Source organism: Panicum virgatum, chromosome 3N (assembly GCF_016808335.1).
Source record: "Panicum virgatum strain AP13 chromosome 3N, P.virgatum_v5, whole genome shotgun sequence".
Classification (NCBI taxonomy): Eukaryota; Viridiplantae; Streptophyta; class Magnoliopsida; order Poales; family Poaceae; genus Panicum; species Panicum virgatum.
Window position 1 is genome coordinate 20,975,907 of NC_053147.1, and position 15,409 is coordinate 20,991,315.

The following is a 15,409-nucleotide window of genomic DNA, read 5'->3' on the forward strand; positions in this document are numbered from 1 at the left end:
TCTCCGACAGGTGGAGGTGGTGGCAGTGGCACTTCTCCTTGGTCCTGGTTCACTTCCTGTTCTCTGAGGGGGTCCTGTCCGTGCCCATTTTGCGGTCCTTCTGCGCCAGGGGCTGCAGAGTTCCGACTGCGGGAGGCTCTTAAACCGTGTCGGGAAGCCATCTGTAGATTGGATAGAGTCTTTGTGAGTCTGGGATTAGGATTAAGTGATGTTTAAGTTATTTAGTTCGTAGTTTTTGAAAAGGCAGAATCCACCTCCTGCCGAAGCACACCAACTAATAGCAAACACACACAAGACTAGCAAGCAACAAGCACAAACAACTTCATTACTGCAAGGGGGGGGTACAACACTGGGGCAAGGCCAAAACACATACTTCACGTCCGGATACACAACTCCAAAAGAGGGGCACAACTCTAACTTCGGATCACACGGCTTCATCCCTTGACGGTCACTAGCACTTAGGTAGACTCATTGGCTTGAGTGGGTTCTCCCCTTGGAAGAGAACTCACATCCTCCAGGGGAATGAGTGATCCTTGCTCGCCATTCTCTACGTCTCCGTTTTCCAGGGGTTGCTCAGTAGCTTCTCCTTCAACGGCGGCAGTGGGCCCTTCAAGGTTCTCGGGTGGGGCTTGTGGGGTCCCAAAAAGCGATCCCCATCCCATGATGGGTGTACCAAGTAGGACATGGGTTTCTCCAATTGCCAGGACTGGCATTCCACTTCTGGTCCATTCTTGTATACGCAGGTCCTGGCCCTGTCTGAGGCCCTCTTGGGCAACCGCTTCACTACTGACCGCGGCTGCGGCTCTTGCCTCGGCTTGAGCCACCCGGATTTGATGCATCCTTATCGCGAGCTCTGCTTGCTCGGCCCGATGGGTCTGCTCTCTCAGGATGCTGGCTTGCTCATCAAAGAGCTGATCCAAGGAGGCTATGTAAGTAGCCACTTGGTATAGGGGATCCTCTTCATGGCGGCGCCGTTCCAGGCTTCTCATGCGAGCCTCCCAAACTGGGGTTCTGATGGACGGAGGAAAGATCCTCATTGGTGTGGGGGCGAGATGTTCCTCGAAAATCTGGCACAGATAACGGAGCGCCTTCCTGACGACCAAGGAATAGGTGTCTCGGTACCTAAACCCGGTGGTGGTCACTCGCCATGGCTGGATGTCGGGCTAGCGGTCACTTTTGGCGATGACCAGGATCACCCTGTAGTGAAGGGTACCATGGTGCTCGTACTCCCTACTGTAGTACCTTGGGCGTTCTGAAGCACCAAGGCTCTCCAGGGCATTGATCAAAAGACTGGGGAGGCCAGGTGCAGCTTGGCAAATGCCCTGGGTCCATCCTTTCTCAGCCATCTGAAAATAAAGGTAGCGTGAACAAACTTTGCATAAATACTTGAGTACAAAGGGGGTAGATGGTCCTTATCATTTCAACGGGGTGGGGTACATTTTCCATGGATACATGATTATTAGGATAGTGGTTCTAGCCTAGGTGTGCTACTCTTCTATCATGGGAAATCTTCCTCGATCTGGATAGGGCGCTTCTTTGATGGAAGACACTGTTCGTCTTCGGTTTGAGTACCCCTATCCCAATGGGTTTCTTCGGGTTCTTCTTCTTCTAACCATCCACCCGCTCCTCTGTGAGCCTCGTGGTCTTGCCATTGGGCTTGGAGAGTGGCTAGGGAATAATCGGCTCGTACGGCTCTAGTCCGTTGTTCCTCCATTTCTTGGGTTGCCTTTTCTGCCCTGCGGATTTGGTGCTTCAGTTGTTCCGCCTGTTCGCGGTAGAGCTCATCCAGGCCGGTGAGGTAGATGGATAGGTGGGAGACCGTATCTTCTAGGTCGTCTTCTTCTCTCCCAAGTCCTCTCATCCGGGCAATCCATGAGCATCCTCTTTCTCCAGTAGGCGGAAAAAATCCCATAGGAGTCCGCTAAAGATGATGCTTGTAGACCACACGCAGACATCGCAGGGCCTTTCGGGCGGCCTTTCGATAGGTATCTGGGAAGCGAAAGCTAGTGGTGGAGATGAACCAGGGGTCCACGTCAGGGTAGCGGGTGCTTTTTCCCACGAAGATCATCATGTCGCACCAAAGAGTGCCCTTGGAGTCGTACTCCCGGTAGATGTACTCTGGTGTGTCCACAACTCCGACGCGTTCCAGGCTGAGTAGCAATAACTTAGGGAGGTCAGGATCTGCGAAGAAGATTCTGTTACTCCATCCGTTGTCAGCCATCTGGAACAGGCAAGAGTCAGTGGTGAGTGTTTGTGTGGGAAAAAGGCTTAAGCAAGGAAAGTTCTAATGTGGAAAGGCCTAGAAAAGGGTTTCGATCCTAGGGTCCCGTCCTACGACCAACTTACGGCTCTGATACCACCTGAAGCGTTCCCTCATAAGAGGTGACTTAAATGTGATACAAATATCAGTCCCAGGAGGCTGATACACATTTATTACATCAGATGGTACATCACCGTACAAACCTCCGAGGAGGCGGACACTCGATATAAATGATAATCAGTAATAAAATAGCTACAGTGATACACCAAAGCACAACTCATATGGGACCCAGCTCGGGTTCAGAGTAACGCGCTAGCAGAAGCATCTTGCAGAGGGCCAACACCACAGGCAAAGTTAGGGTTCGAACGCAACCTCTACTCGACGTCTTCAACAACGAAATCTGGATCTTCATCTGAAGAAAACCACAAATATATATCGGGTGAGTACAAAAGTACTCAACAAGTCCAACCCCATCTACGGACGAGGTAACACAGATATGCACAGGATAAACCAAGGATAAGGCTGAGGTTTATTTGCAGTAAAGCTAGATTTTACACATGCAAGGGTTTATTTTTGAAAAGAGTTTTTCCCAAAGCAATTCTTTAGTAACCGAGTAATCAGTGGGGTTGATCCTACACAAAGGATCCAAATTTCAAATGCTACCGGACTCCTCATCCGCAGTAGCTCACGGCACATCTGCCGGACACCTTTCGAAAACAACTCACACCATGGAACCATCCATCCCAGAAGCTAGTTATGTGACCAAACCGTAACTCGCCCAGTACCGTGTGCACGGCTATTCCAATAGGTTTTAACTCTGCAGAGGTGTACAACTTTACCCACAAGTGGGGTACCACAGCACGATCACCTTAGTGTCAGTGCAGATCCCAACAAAGCCATTACCCACCTTAGCTAGACCTGACTAGCCAACACGGACTCCACCAAGGGGCCATTGACCTATCACTAAGGTTTAACCGGGGCATAATTCACTATGACCTTATCCCTTCTCCTTGATCACCCGTTGCTCTCAGTTCTCTTGATGTCTATCAGACTAACTAGTGGGGTTTATGCTAAGCCGTTGCCACACACAACGGTCGAGTGGTTTGCATGATAGTTGAGTTAGACAAGATGACACATCAACTCGGTCCTTAATTGCGACAAGATGGATATCTCCCAACCTTCTTGCTCAACCACATCGGTACGAGCCTCCAACATATGACAATCCACACAGGGAATGCCATTCATCCATCCCAGCTTAACATTTTATTCTATATAACCCAATTTCCCTTTTCTCAATACTCACGCATTTTCCCTTTTATAAAGCATGTTGTAACCATTTTTGAGTGTAATAAAACGAGTACCGAGTCCTAAGCGGCGCTTTAGCAGCGATTAACATCCATAAAGAATAAATCATATATAGACGTTAATCTAGGTGGTCAAGGAATGGTTATAACAAATCAAGGGTGGCTATCCAACCATGTTTCAGCAGTAAAAATATATGCAATTTTATAAAATAGGCCAATAGGTTGTGTTTATAAAACTGGGTCGAAATATGCAATCAAAGGATGAGATTGAATTTGCCGTTCACAAAGCCTTCCGGGAAGTCCTGATCGAAGTGCCATCCTTCGGGTTCAGGCTCACGGTGCTGGTCCTCGCACACCTGCTCGCGGTACTGCTCATCGACGGGTTCTGCCTAGGTCACTCCGTGATCTACGGCGTATACAAACAAACACACAATAAATAAAAAGAAATAAATGTTTTGTCGTTGAGCTCGAATCAGGAATAACTTAAGGAACGATGGTAGAAAGAATATTTTTGGGAGATTTCTTAATGGCATGGCCGGAATTATGTTAGAACGGCGTGGTAATGTTTCAGGGCAAACAGAGGATTTTTGGCGCATGAAATAATGAGTTGAAGGAGTGGTTAGGGGTTAAACGGGTGTTCAAGGGCTTCTTTGTAATTATTTTTGAGAGTGGAAGGTCTTGATTATAATTTTTGAAAGTATTTGTGTTACTCCGAAAAGGGGCAGGGACCTATTTGAAATTATGTTTATATAGTGGAGGGGTTATTTCTTAAATAGGGGAAACATGGCGGGTTTATTTGGAAAAGAACATAATAGGGGGGTTCTTAAAGGAATAGAAGGGAAGGGAGGGGGGTTTTTGGCAAAAATGTCATCTTCTTCCTCCTCACGCAGGGGAACAGAGGAGTGGGCGGGGCAGCTCGCCAGCGCCCCTGGCGCCGGGGTTCCCGGGCACGGCGGCGGGCGTGGGGAGGGGAAAAGGGAGAGGGGAACGAGGGGGCCTATTCCCCACCTCGGCTTGGGCTGGGGCACAGCGAGGAGGGGGCTCCACGGCGGTGGGCGGAGACGGGCGGCGGCGGCTGTGGCAGCAACGCTGCGCGGCTCGGGAGGGGGCGTGCGGTGGTGGGGCGAGCTCATGGAGCTGGAGAGCTGCGCGGCGCAAGTGGATGGGCGGCGGCCAACGGCGATGCGCCGCGCGGTGGCGTGCTGCACGAGAGCTCGGCTCCGTGTGAGCTACGCTTCTGCTGCTTGGGTGCGCGCGGCGGGCAAGGGGGCACGGCTGCACAGGGAGGGTAGGCAGGAGGGGGCCGCTGGTGGGGGCGACGGCCGGCGCCGAGCTGCTCTGCTCGTGCCGCGCGAGGGGGAGAAAGGAGGAGGGGGGAGAAGGAAGAAGGGGAAGGAGGAGAAAAAGAAAACAGAAAAAGGAAAAAGGAAAAAAAGAAAAGAAAAGAGAGAGCTGCCGGCGCAATTCGCGGCGGCGGTCGGCCACGCGCGCGCTGCGTGGCTTCTGGGGGAAGCGACACGCACGTAAAACGAGGAAAGGAAACAGAGAGATGGGATGGGGATTGGTACGAGTGTCGAAACGGCGGATCGCCGGGAAAGATTTCGGGACATCGGGAGTTTGGACAGAAAAAGATTTAGAACGATTTGAACTCAACGATGGAAAATATTTTAAAAATTATTTTTAGCGAGTAATTTATTTCGGTGATTTTTCCGGGATGTCACAGATTCTTTGTTAGTTATATTTCGAGTAAAGTGCGTCACCGGTTCCTAAACTTGTTCGACTGTGTCATTCCGGTCCCTAAACTCGTAAATTGATCGTTTAGGTCTTTAAATTTGTTTGGCTGTGTCATTCTGATCCCTAAACTTATAAATCATATGTTTAGATCCTCAAACTTGTCCAGTCGTGTCATCCCATTCTCTAAATTTGGTTTTGAATATCATGTAAGTCCAAACCGGACGATCTAAAACATCTATATCAAAAAATAATTTATAATTTTTTCATATGAACTCGAATGAAGACAAACTTTATATCAAAAATTGTATCTCTTGACGCGATCTACAACTTTGCAGTTAAAAAGTTTTTGAATTAAAATTATTTAGGGTCCCAAAATTTAATTTTAACATTTAAATTTCAAAATCTGTAAATTTACAACAATATTTTTTTGAGACCCTAAACAATTTTATTTTAAAAATACTTCAACTACAAAATTGTAGATTAGGTCGAGGGCTACCATTTTGATATAAAATTTATCTTCATTCAAGTTCATATGAAAAAGTTATGAATTACTATTGGATATATAGATTTTAAATCGCCTTGTTTTGATCCATATAAGATTCAAAATCAAGTTTAGGGACCGAAATGACATGATTGAACAAATTTGAGGATGTAAACGTTTGATTTTCTAGTTTAGGGACCGGGATGGCATAGTGGAACAAGTTTATGGATCGAGATGACACAGATGGACAAATTTGAGGACATGAACGGTCGATTTGTGAGTTTAGGGACCGGGATGACACAACGACACAAGTTTAGGGACCGGCGATGGACTTTACTCTTATATTTTATAGTATACCTATTTGATGTTATAATTTTTTATGTTTCTTTCTATAATTTTGGTCAAACTTTGAGATGATTTGACTCTCCAAATTTTTTGGAATAACTTATAATTTGAAACGGAGGGAGTACACATTAACTGTGTTATAGGAGTGTAGATTTCCACAGAATTTTTGATGTTATGAAGAAGAGAGGAGTATAAGAGAACAAAGTAGTTGCTTCGTGAAACAAACATAGCATAGACTAGAATTAAGGACTATGAGGGTGTTTGGTGCCCCGCCTTATTTTGCCACGCCTGACATGTGGCGAGCCACAAAACAAAAGACTGTTGTTTGGTTCAGCCAAAAGGTTCGACAACCACAGACCTTCCGAGTATAAAATCCCACCACAACTGTGGCGATGCTGCCAGTTTTTGGTGCTTAGGCGCCGCCATAGCTAGGCGTGGCAGGGTGTGCCTCCAACCAAACAATCTCTATAAGGGTTTTGTTTGGATGGTTTGCGCTACTCGTGTTATAAATTTTTTTTGTATGCATGAAGTATTAAACAGAGTTTATTTGTAAAATTTTTTCCGGATGAGTGTAACTTTTCGTGACGAATCTAATAACGGTAATTAATAGATAATTGGCTACAATAATACTACAGTAACCAACTTTTAATCGTGCGGTCAAAGGTCTCATTAGATTCGTCTCGTCGTGTAGCGCAGGGATTGTAGAATTAGTTTTGTAAACTGACTTTATTTAGTACCCCTAGTAATTGGTCAAAATTTATGCTACGTGCTACTGCTTAAACCAAACAGGGCCAAGACCTTCCATAATGTGAGCGAAATCCAAAACTATTCCCTAGTGACATAAGAGAGAAGCTAGTGTCTCTTCCACGGCTGCAGTGTTCAAGTATCGCTCAAGCGTTCCACAAACCGAAAAAAAAGAATCTGCATATAGGTTCCATTCATCCAGCTGCTCACTACCTTGCCAGATCAGTAGAGGGAATCAAGTGCAGAGGTTTTACTTTTTCTTTTTTAAATCAACAGGGCATCGGTGCACCTAAAAGCATCGCTGCTGGAATTTTTAGCACAGGCCTCGCAGGCTGCAGTGTGGAAAGTGATGCCTCAATCTTCTCTTTTCTATTTGAGCATCACTCTGGGAGCACATTGTGGAGGATTTAAAACTGCTTACTCACCATTATATGAGTAGTTTTTGTCATGCTACTCATAATTTTCTCCTTTTTTTTTCATTCCATAGAGATTATCTATTCAATCGTACCAAGATGATATGTAATTGCATAACACCGCCTATTAGACAGCTCTAATATACTTGCTCTTAGACTTTGGTTTGGTGGTTTCATTTTTACTTAATATATAACCAGTTAGGTTTTTACCCCTCCTAATTCATAAAAAATAGTGATTATTTTTTACGATCTAATAAGTTTACATTAAACACCCTAGTTTAGATCGCGATTCACAATTACTCCCTCGGTCCACAAGAATTCTCGTTTTTTAATAAATCAAACATTTAAACTTTGACTAAAGTTATATGAAAAATAGTAACATTAATAATATAACATAAGTACTATTAGATTAGTTATAAATATATTTATATAATAAATTTATTTGGAGATATAATATCTCATGCTATTTACTATGAACTTTGTTAAATTTGAATTAGTTTGACTGGTACCAATCTCATAATTGTATTTTTTTTGTGAATAGAGGAAGCACTTGTTGCGATCCGAATATTTGCTTAAAATCCCTAAATTGGATGACTATTTCGCACATTCGTCCCTGGTTTCTGCCTGCTGTGTGCTGTCCACCGGCGGCATGGACTCGCCGGAGATCTGCGCGTGCAAGTTCTCTACGCTACGTGCCTTCCTCCCCTTTTTCTGCCGCGGGATGAAGACCTTCTTCCCAAGTTGATGATCTGACTAAGAATGGCAACGGGTCGGGTTCGGATCGGGTAGAGTCTCCGTGCACCCAAAACCGAAACCCGAAATCGAAACCCGAACCCGAACCCGAAACCGATTCGGGTGGAAATCCATCACCAAAACCAAACCCGCGGATACCCGAAACCCGAATGGATACCCGAAACCCGCAGATAAATATACACATATTCACATGTATAAACAAGAGGCAACAAATAATAAATATTTTCATGACTCAACTTTCAATAAATTTAATAGTCTAAGTAAACAAATTATCATTAACATATTATAAAACATGAGTTTTAATTCCAAATAATTTATTTCGGATATCCATTGGATATCCACGGGTGGAAACCAAAACCCGAAACCGAACCCGAAACCAAACCCAAACCCGAACCTAAAAACCGTGGGCGAAAAACTAACAACAAACCCGAAACCCGAAAAACCGAAACCCGCGGATACCCGCACCGAACCCGATCCGCTGCCATCTCTAGATCTGACTCCGCCATCCTCTCTGCAGGTGACATGGCCCAATAATGTTGCCCGGTTCAGGTCCATGAATCGACTTTAGAGATTACGGGCTGAAAGGTGGACTTGATAAAATTGGGCAGCCCAAAACTGAGGCCGAATGATAATTTTTTTAATTTTTATATTATTATTTTTCCGATTTATCAAAAATATATGCCGAATTTTTGTTTACAAAAATGTCATCCTGTCGCCAGTTCATCCGGCGGAAGGTAGGCAGGATGACATTTTTGCAAAAAAAAAATCGACATATATTTTTGACAAATCGGAAAAAATAAAATAAAAATTCCCGAATGATTTTGAAGGAACATTTAGCCCGAAGCAGATTTGGGCTTTGAACTAAATTCCTTTTCCGAGTGGCTACAGTCCAACAAAGACACATTTCTTAACGACACAAAATAACGACAACACTTGTAGCTATGCATGCAACTATGAGCGCACGCGTCGCAGAAGGACCAGCCATGCCACTGCAAGTGGCCCCGCCGCTCTTGTTTATCTTCCATGTAACAGCGGTCCCTCTGTTCACGAAGGAGGGGCTGCCAAGGTGTTCAATTGCCGCCGATCTTAGAAAAGGAAGGGATCAGGAACAATAGAGAAGAACGGATAGTGGTGGCAGGTTGAGAGGACGGCGTGGCGAGCCCTGAGGGCTGAGGATGCTGCCGGCCGCTAGTGGCGTGGAGATAAACGGCGAGATAGGATCCAGACAGTGCAGGCATTTCTATATGTTATTGCCCCGAAGGTCGGCGGCCAACCACGCCGTCCACGTCGGCAAAAAAAATCGACGCCGTTCATCCCAGCATAGATGGCAGCGATTGCTCATCCCGCCGGCCACCACCGCCCTCTCCAACCCGCCACCCACGCCTCCTTCCTCCCTCAACCTCGTGCCGGACTGCAGCGGCGCCGCCGCCGCCCACGCCTCCTCTCTCCGTCGGCCTGAGGCTGGGCTGAAGCGGTGGCACCGCTTGCGCCTCCACAACACCCCCCCCCCCCAACTCCGTGGCGCCGGGCTCCAGCGGGGCGCTGCCCGCGCCTCCTTCCCCTCGGTTTGCGCTGGGCTGGAACCTGGAGCGGCGGGAGGCGCGAGCAGAAGGGCAAAGTGAGCGGGTGACCACGGAAGCCAAGTCGCCGACGCTGCAAGAGCAAGAAGGGGATGGCGGTGGCGACCATCTCCCGCCGCCGCCATCAAGGCCAAGCTCCCACGTCCGGCCGTCCACCAAGGCGGCCTCGCGCTCCTGGACGGGGAGCGGAGGCGCCGGGCCGGCTGCGCGCGCCTCGTGGCCGGCCGAGACGGGGAGCAGCGGCCAGGACGCAAGGGCTTCCGGCGCGGTGCTGCTGGTAGCGGATGGCCGGCCGCCGGTGGGGGTGGACGGTCCGCGCATGCCTCCTGCCGGCCAGCGGCGTGGAGCGACGGACACGGGCCGGAGACGCGGCGGGGAGCGCCGCCGTCGAGCAGGCCGCGCGCGCCTGGCCGGCACGGCAGGGAGCAGGAGCACCGGGCCGGCCGCGGACGGCGAGCGCTGGCGACGCATGCCTCCAGCCCAGCCGAAGCGACGAGCAGCGGCGCCAGGCCAACGGCGCATGCCTCCAGCCCGGCTGTGGGCGGCGAGCAGCGGCCTGCGAGCCACGCCTGCCTCCGAGACGGCCGTGGGCGAGGAGTGGCGACCGTACGCGCCATCTGGTAGCTTGGCCTCCTCGGATTGCTTGCTCGGGGAAAATAGAGACGGTGCTTGCGTTAGGGAGATTTGTTGCTTTGACGTTTTGGGATGGAGCACAAGGAAGATGGCGCTGTTGGTGGCTCTTGCGATGGAGAAATCAGAGGGAGTGAGAGCCAGTGGCCTGTGTGCTACTGCAGCTATCTGGCTTCTTGATTGCTCGGTGGAGAAGAAATCAGAGAGGGGAAAGAGAGGCTGCTGCTGCCTACTATGTGTGCGTGAGTATGCAATGCAAGGACAGAGAGAGAGAGAGAGGAGAGAGGAGAGAGCAGGGAGCAAGTGAGGATGCTGCTGCCGACAGAGGGAGAAAAGGGTGTGAGAGAGAGGTGGCGTGAGTTTCCATCCTTTCGGTTTATTTGGTTAGCAGATATTACGAATCGAATTAACCAAGATAAATTCGCTTAGTTGTAACTGAGAACCAATTTAGAACCGAATATTTTTATTTCGGTCATTTCGATTTCAGTTTCGATTTCCGGCATTTCGATTCGGGGTTTGTTTAGTTTGCAATTTTTTTTAAAAAAAATCACTTTAGCAATTTTCAACATAAGATTACAAGAACTAAATATTATCTAATTATAAAACTAATTACACGGATAGACGGAAAGTCGCGAGCCGAATCTATTAAGTGTAATTAATTCATCGTGAGAGGATGTCTACTCTAGCATGATGTTGTCCAATCATGGTCCAAGTAGGTTTAAAAGATTCATCTCGCAATTTCACCTGGGATTATGGAATGGATTTTGTGAGATATCCACATTTAATGCTTCTAATTAGTGGTCGAACTTTTAAATTTACTGTAGCACTAAAAACTTTTGAGAACTAAACAGAATCTCAGTTCTAGGTCATCGATTAACTATGCCTACCTCTAATGAACAGGATCGGCCTGCAGCAGCGCCTCCACTCCTCTTACTCCACGCCTCCGCTCCTTTTTCTTTTGTTTCCATCTTTATATATATTAATATACGTGTACTATATACATATACTAAATTCAGACTAAAATTTATTGCTAAATGGAATCAAGCAAACAGTTTACGCGCGCGGTGGCGCGCGCACTGCACTCGTCCTTTTGAAAAAGGCGGTCATCGTAGGCCTCTTGGGCCTTCTACGACGCGACTGCTGGTGGTCGCAGCTGCGACTAGCATTAGGGTGTGTTTAGTTCTCTGATTTTTGAAATGATTTTTTTCTATTTAAAGTATTAAATATAAACTAATTATAAAATTAATTATAGAACTCTTCTGTAAACTACGAGACAAATTTAATGAGTCTAATTAATTCATCATTAGCATATGTTTACTGTAGCAATTTAGTGTCGACACGACCTAATTAGATTCATTAGATTTGTCTCACGATTTACAGTCCATTTGTGTAATGAATTTTTTTCAACTATATTTAGTACACCATGCAGGCGATTTTACAAATCTTTTGGAATTTTGAACTTTGGATCTAAACAAGACCTTAGTCCCCAAAATCAAATACCTGAACTTTTGTGGTGATCAAATCAATTTGCTTTTCAGCCTTTTCATCACAAAATGGGCTCCTACGAAAATACTTATTTGTAAATTGATAAGTTGAATCCATGTCACCTGAGGTCTTTATTTCTTTTTTTTTAAGTTCATTTGCATTGCATTTAGGACAAGGGAGGGTTTAAACTTAAACGTTACAGCACAAATGTTCACATAAAATTTCATTCTTTGAGTCATGAACTAATGATCGATTCTCTAACCGCGATCATGGTCGAATGGAACTGACTATATTGAGGAAATCTGTTTCTGTGTCAAGTCCGTTAGCTTGATTCTTCTTGAGCTAATCGGAAACATAGGCTACCTTGCCTACTTTCTTCCCATGGTGTCATCATCCAAGGCTCCTAGCAGCAGATTGCTATACTAGCTGGGCGTCCAGGCGCCCGTGTACACGGCGCCATGGCCTTTCCAGGTGAGCACGAGCATGTCCTCCTCCCGCTTCACGCCCCAGCCAGTCGCGTGCTCGCTCAGCAGGCGCCTCACCTCGCCCGCCGCCTCCTCGTCGAACGCCACGCCGGCGAAGCCGTTCCGCCGCATCCGCTCGGCGAGCCTCGCGCCGGACTCGGACCGCTCCGCGCCGTCCGCGTCGTCGGCGCCCACGACGCTCTCGATCTTCCGGCCCACGGCCGCCTCGTGCTCCATCCACCGCGGGCTGTCCCTGGGCGCGGACGTGTCCAGGGCGTCGAACAGGATCCAGTGGAAGTTGAAGCACCCCTCGATGCGGGACGCGAGGCTCGGCGAGTCCAGGTCGGCGTCCTCGTCCGTCACCGTGACCAGGCACGGGTTCAGCGCGCGTACCGTGTCGAGGAACGCGTCCCGCCTCGAGCCCGGCGCGACGTGGCGGATCCAGCTCTGGCAGTTGACGACGAGCGCCTCGCCGTCCCGGAGCGCCAGCGACGGCGGGTCCGACAGCACGGACGCCAGCAGGTCCTGGCAGAGCGGCGCCGCCTGCTTCTTTGGAGACGACGTCGGGGTCGGGCTCGTGCTCGTGCTCGTGCCCGTGCCCTTTCCGACGACGTTGAACTCTAGCTGCACGCCTTTGGACCTGGCGAAGTTGGCCAGCCGGACGCCGAGCTCCTCGTCCGGCACGCCGAGCAGAGGCGGCACGGCGGGCCGGGCGGACGGCACGGTGATGCGGAGCGCCGGCGGGCCCCCGGGCCGCTTGGACAGCATGTCGATGAGCGTCGGCCACTGCATGCAGCGCGTGACGCCGAGGTCGACGACGTGCACGGCGGCGCTGCCTGCCACGGCACGGAGGATGGCGCCGTTGGAGGCCGTGAAGCCGAACCGGTGCCACGGCGTGAGGTCGACGTACTCGGCGAGCTCCGTCACCGACATGGCCCGCTCCGGCGGCGCGGGCGCCGCCTGGGCAGCCCCGGCCGGGCCGCACAGGCGGCACGCTCGCGCGACCAGCGCGCGGAGCAGCCACGACGTGAGGCGCTGGTTGGGGTCGCCCTGGGACGACGCGATGTTGTTGAGCACCCACATGGCCTGCTGCGCCAGCGTGACGTCGTTGGACTCCAGCGCGGCGGCGCAGTGGAGGAGCAGTTGCTGGATGCGCGGGCCGTCGATGAGCGCGCCGGAGAAGCACACGGAGCTGTGCGCCCTGAGGCCGCCGCCGCTGCCGCCGGCGGTCCTCAGCTCCTGCTCCATCCCCCGGCCTAGTCCTCGTACGGACGTGCCAATGTGCTACAGGATTTTCGGACGCCAAAGCCAAATAGTTAGGGCTGGCTAGGATGGCGACACTTGTCGGGCTCGCATTGGGCGGCTGCGGATCATTTCTGGAGATGTGGAACCAAGCAATCCCTAGAAGGATTAGTCTTCTGCCTGCTGCTAGTTCCTACACTAGTTTGGAGTTTGGTAGCATATGCAATTGCAAGGTGACTTGAGTGAGAGCATTGGCAGGGTTGAGGTGCTTTAATTTGTTCGAAGTTTTGGTTTGCTTGTTGGAATGACATGGGCTATTTATAGGAGCTCTGGAAAGATCCTCCCTCATCCCCATGAGGGCGGAAATTAGATAGCAATTTGGACTCTTTCCATTGGGGAAAAGACAATCTGAATTATCATGTTAACACCTTTGTCTGATTGTGTCTGAATTGCTGTTGTACTACCAACTTTATTTGTACTGCTCTAGATCGTGGATGGAATCTTTAGTTGGTCCAAAATTCTTCTCGAGCGAATTGGTGCTGACTACTCTACTAAATTAAGCCAGAAAACACACTCAAAACTGGAACAACTCAATATCAAAGCAGAAAAACAGAAGGCCTATGTTGAAATACTGAAGTTCAGACAGCATAGTTTCAACCAACTTTTTCCATGTTTTCCTCAGAAGGTGGTTCAGCTTAACGACACTGTAATGAGTTTATGACATGTACAATGTACCACTATGTCGTTAGCCGTAGTGTTTCTACCGTTAAACCTAGATTAAAAAAATGGCCGGAGAGAAGGCGACGGCGGAACAGACATAGCCGCCCGGACTCTTTTGGCCGTTGAGAGCAACGGACGAAGAACTCTGAATAAACTTACCTCGCCTTGTCATTCTCTGAACCCCATTTTCTATGCCGGAGGGCGGGCGTCCCTAGAACCGAACAAGCAAGCAGGGCCAATTCTAAACGGGGAACAATCCACACGAGCGGGCATCTCCGGGCGATGACGAAGAACCTGTTGTTCTCGTCACTCTTGAGCCTGATTGAAACACAGTTGGGGCGTGTCCGTGTCACTGCCTTGTCGTATCTCTGTCCTTTAGCCGTTGATTTTGACGAGCGCGATTGGCTGGCGAAGAGCGCGGAGGAAAGGAAACTACACTGAAGTTCAGCTCCGGCGATGCTCCGGCGCCACGTGTGCCCTGCTCGTACTTGCGTGCCCATTCTTGTCCGTTGTCAGTCAAAGAGACCGCCATTACCAAAACAGCATCAGGCTACCAATGATGGAAGGGCCAAGGACTAAGGAGGAAATCTGAAGAACACCTGTCGAGTGCTGGTTCACTCGAACTGTAATCGAGTACGATAAGGGCATCACGTAAAGATGCCCGCTCTGAAACAAATGTCTGGTCTTCCTGCCAGGGAGAAGAAACGAATTCCTGTTAAATCTGTTAAACAACCTGGTGCACACAGAAAGATGATTATTTTACAGCAGATCTTGATCAGTCACCTAAAGATTTCTGGGCAATAATTTCTCTGAAGAAGAAGAATATCCTGACGAAACGAAAGCGCCGGGCTCCCGTCAGAGCTCTGATGGTCATGTGCCTGATTGTGGAGGATAAAGGGGCGGGGGGTGATGGAGAGCCGAAAGAAACGGGAGAACCCGCATCCGCCTTTCGGAAAGCCGCGCCCTGTGAATTTATATTCATCTACCCCGGAATCATGTACACGGTCTTGATGCCGCGTTTGAACGGTGACCCAAGCGACAGTGACACTGCAAAGGAGCAAGTCAATTCCACAGTTGGCACTGACGAAGAACATATTACATATTTCAGGGACATGGATCAACGTAGGGATGAAAACGGTCGGCGAAAGACTTCACCACTTTTACTTTCACATTTTTTTATCGGAAACGAAAGCAGTACGGTATTTTCGAAAACGAAAACGGCGCCGGTATTCCGGTAATTTCGAAAACAGAAAT

General features: G+C 49.0%; 1 protein-coding gene across 1 annotated transcript; it reads right to left on the bottom strand.

The window, feature by feature from the left end:
• Positions 1–11,875: 11,875 nt before the first annotated feature.
• On the bottom strand, positions 11,876–13,960 carry LOC120665018 (scarecrow-like protein 32). Its single transcript, XM_039944434.1, has one exon. The coding sequence runs from the start codon at positions 13,439–13,441 to the stop codon at positions 12,152–12,154; it is 1,290 nt and encodes a 429-aa protein (XP_039800368.1). The 5' UTR covers positions 13,442–13,960; the 3' UTR covers positions 11,876–12,151.
• Positions 13,961–15,409: the final 1,449 nt, after the last annotated feature.